Source organism: Gadus macrocephalus, chromosome 18, assembly GCF_031168955.1.
Source record: "Gadus macrocephalus chromosome 18, ASM3116895v1".
Taxonomy (NCBI): domain Eukaryota; kingdom Metazoa; phylum Chordata; class Actinopteri; order Gadiformes; family Gadidae; genus Gadus; species Gadus macrocephalus.
In genome coordinates, this window is record NC_082399.1 from 3091095 (window position 1) to 3093763 (window position 2669).

The window sequence follows — 2669 nt, forward strand, 5'->3', positions numbered from 1 at the left end:
CGGCAGCCCCCCGGGCACCATGCCCTCCAGGGCCCCGGGCATGCCGCCGGGGGCCACGCCCACCACCCCCGCTGGGTACCTGGGGGGGCGGAGGAGGGGTCAGAGGTTAGCGTCCGTCTGCAGGGGTCGAGGGGCGCTTTAGGGTTGGACGCAGATTTTTATTTATTTTTTTACGTCTGCGCGCACCACCGAGTGGAGGTGTTTGTGTTTGTGTGTCGGCACCGATGCATCACAAACAAAGACCTTGTGCGTCAATGATCACTTGGCAATATTGATTGTAAAATAAAAAACATAAACATACAGTTTATGTGCAGACACATTTTGACAGACATACAGACAATAGAGATGAAACGGTTGAACGTTCCATTATATCACCATCAGCATCTAGAGCTGTCAAGCGATTAAAATATTTAATCGTGATTAATCGCATTAATGTCATAGTTAACTCACGATTAATCGCAAATTATTTTTCTATGCTAAATATCCCTTGATTTTTTTGTCCCATAATTCTTCTCATTTTAATTCTCTTATCAACATGGTGAAGTGCATCGGCTTGCCTTGTGCAAATGATTTTTTATTGATAACAACATTGGCATATACTGATCAAAACAGGACGATACAAAAAAAGAGCCTATAGTGCAATTAAACGACTGCTTTGAACAAATGTCATTTGAACATAGCAGTCAGGCTACTGCTGAATTTTTTATTTTTTTTTGTGATACAGGAAGTGGAGGGGTTCAGGTGTACACACACAGGGGGGGGGGGGAGGGGCGATGTCATCTGTTTTTTTTTTTTTAATAAAACAATTGCGTTAATCGCCGAGGGTCTGGGGGAACAAAGGCATGCTAGGAATGCTAGTGGCAATGCTAGTGGCGATGCTAGTGGGAATGCTAGTGGGAATGCTAGTGACAATACTAGTGGGAATGCTAGTGGGAGTGCTAGTGGGAATGCTAGTGGGAATGCTTACAGGGAGGGACCCAAAACCAAATGGACACCACCCCCACCCAGCCGGGCGGTGTTGGGTGTGGGTGGTTGTTGTGTTGGGGAGTCTTAGGTGTTGGTGGGCGATGGTAATGATGTAGGAGGGTTAGGGGATTTTGGCTGGTGATGGTGGTGTAGTGTTGGTGGTGTAGTGATGGTGGTGGTGTAGTGGTGGTGGTGGTGGTGTAGTGATGGTGGTGTAGTGGGGTGGTGTAGTGATGGTGGTGTAGTGGTGGTGGTGTAGTGATGGTGGTGTAGTGGTGGTGTAGTGGTGGTGTAGTGATGGTGGTGTAGTGATGGTGGTGTAGTGGTGGTGGTGTAGTGGTGGTGGTGTAGTGGTGGTGGTGTAGTGGTGGTGGTGTAGTGATGGTGTAGTGGTGGTGGTGGTGTAGTGGTGGTGGTGTAGTGATGGTGGTGTAGTGATGGTGGTGTAGTGGTGGTGGTGTAGTGGGGGTGGTGTAGTGATGGTGGTGTAGTGGTGGTGGTGTAGTGGGGGTGGTGTAGTGGTGGTGGTGTAGTGGTGGTGGTGTAGTGATGGTGGTGTAGTGGTGGTGGTGTAGTGGTGGTGGTGTAGTGGTGGTGGTGTAGTGATGGTGGTGTAGTGGTGGTGGTGGTGTAGTGGTGGTGGTGTAGTGGTGGTGGTGTAGTGATGGTGGTATAATGGTGGTGGTGTAGTGGTGGTGGTGTAGTGATGGTGGTGTAGTGGTGGTGGTGTAGTGGTGGTGGTGTAGTGGTGGTGGTGTAGTGGTGGTGGTGTAGTGGTGGTGGTGGTGTAGTGGTGGTGGTGTAGTGGTGGTGGTGTAGTGGTGGTGGTGTAGTGGTGGTGGTGGTGTAGTGGTGGTGGTGTAGTGGTGTAGTGATGGTGGTGTAGTGGTGGTGGTGTAGTGATGGTGGTGTAGTGGTGGTGGTGTAGTGGTGGTGGTGTAGTGATGGTGGTGTAGTGGTGTAGTGGTGGTGGTGTAGTGGTGGTGGTGTAGTGGTGGTGGTGTAGTGGTGGTGGTGTAGTGGTGGTGGTGTAGTGGTGGTGGTGTAGTGATGGTGGTGTAGTGGGGGTGGTGTAGTGGTGGTGGTGGTGTAGTGGGGGTGATGTAGTGGTGGTGGTGTAGTGGTGGTGGTGTAGTGGTGGTGGTGTAGTGGTGGTGGTGTAGTGATGGTGGTGTAGTGGTGGTGGTGTAGTGGGGGTGGTGTAGTGGTGGTGGTGTAGTGGTGGTGGTGTAGTGGTGGTGGTGTAGTGGTGGTGGTGTAGTGTGGGTGGTGGTGTAGTGTGGTGGTGTAGTGGTGGTGGTGTAGTGGTGGTGGTGTAGTGGTGGTGGTGTAGTGGTGGTGGTGTAGTGGGGGTGATGTAGTGATGGTGGTGTAGTGATGGTGGTGTAGTGATGGTGGTGTAGTGGTGGTGGTGTAGTGTGGTGGTGTAGTGGTGGTGGTGTAGTGGGGGTGGTGTAGTGGTGGTGGTGTGGTGGTGGTGTAGTGGTGGTGGTGTAGTGGTGGTGGTGTAGTGGGGGTGGTGTGGGTGGTGTAGTGATGGTGGTGTAGTGGGTGGTGTAGTGGTGGTGGTGTAGTGGTGGTGGTAGTGGTGGGTGGTGGTGGTGTAGTGGTGGGGTGGTGTAGTGGTGGTGGTGTAGTGGTGGTGGTGTAGTGGTGGTGGTGTAGTGGGGGGTGATGTAGTGGTGGTGGTGTAGTGGTGGTGG

The 2669-nt window shown here is 52.1% G+C and overlaps 1 protein-coding gene across 1 annotated transcript in view; it reads left to right on the plus strand.

Annotated features, from left to right (window-relative positions):
- The first annotated feature begins 863 nt into the window (after nucleotides 1-863).
- LOC132446766 (disintegrin and metalloproteinase domain-containing protein 12-like) overlaps nucleotides 864-2669 on the plus strand; it is an 18778-nt gene continuing 16972 nt past the window's right edge. Inside the window, exon 1 of the mRNA XM_060037220.1 lies at nucleotides 864-881. Coding sequence (XP_059893203.1) covers nucleotides 864-881 — 18 coding nt within the window. The remainder of the gene's footprint in view (nucleotides 882-2669) is intronic.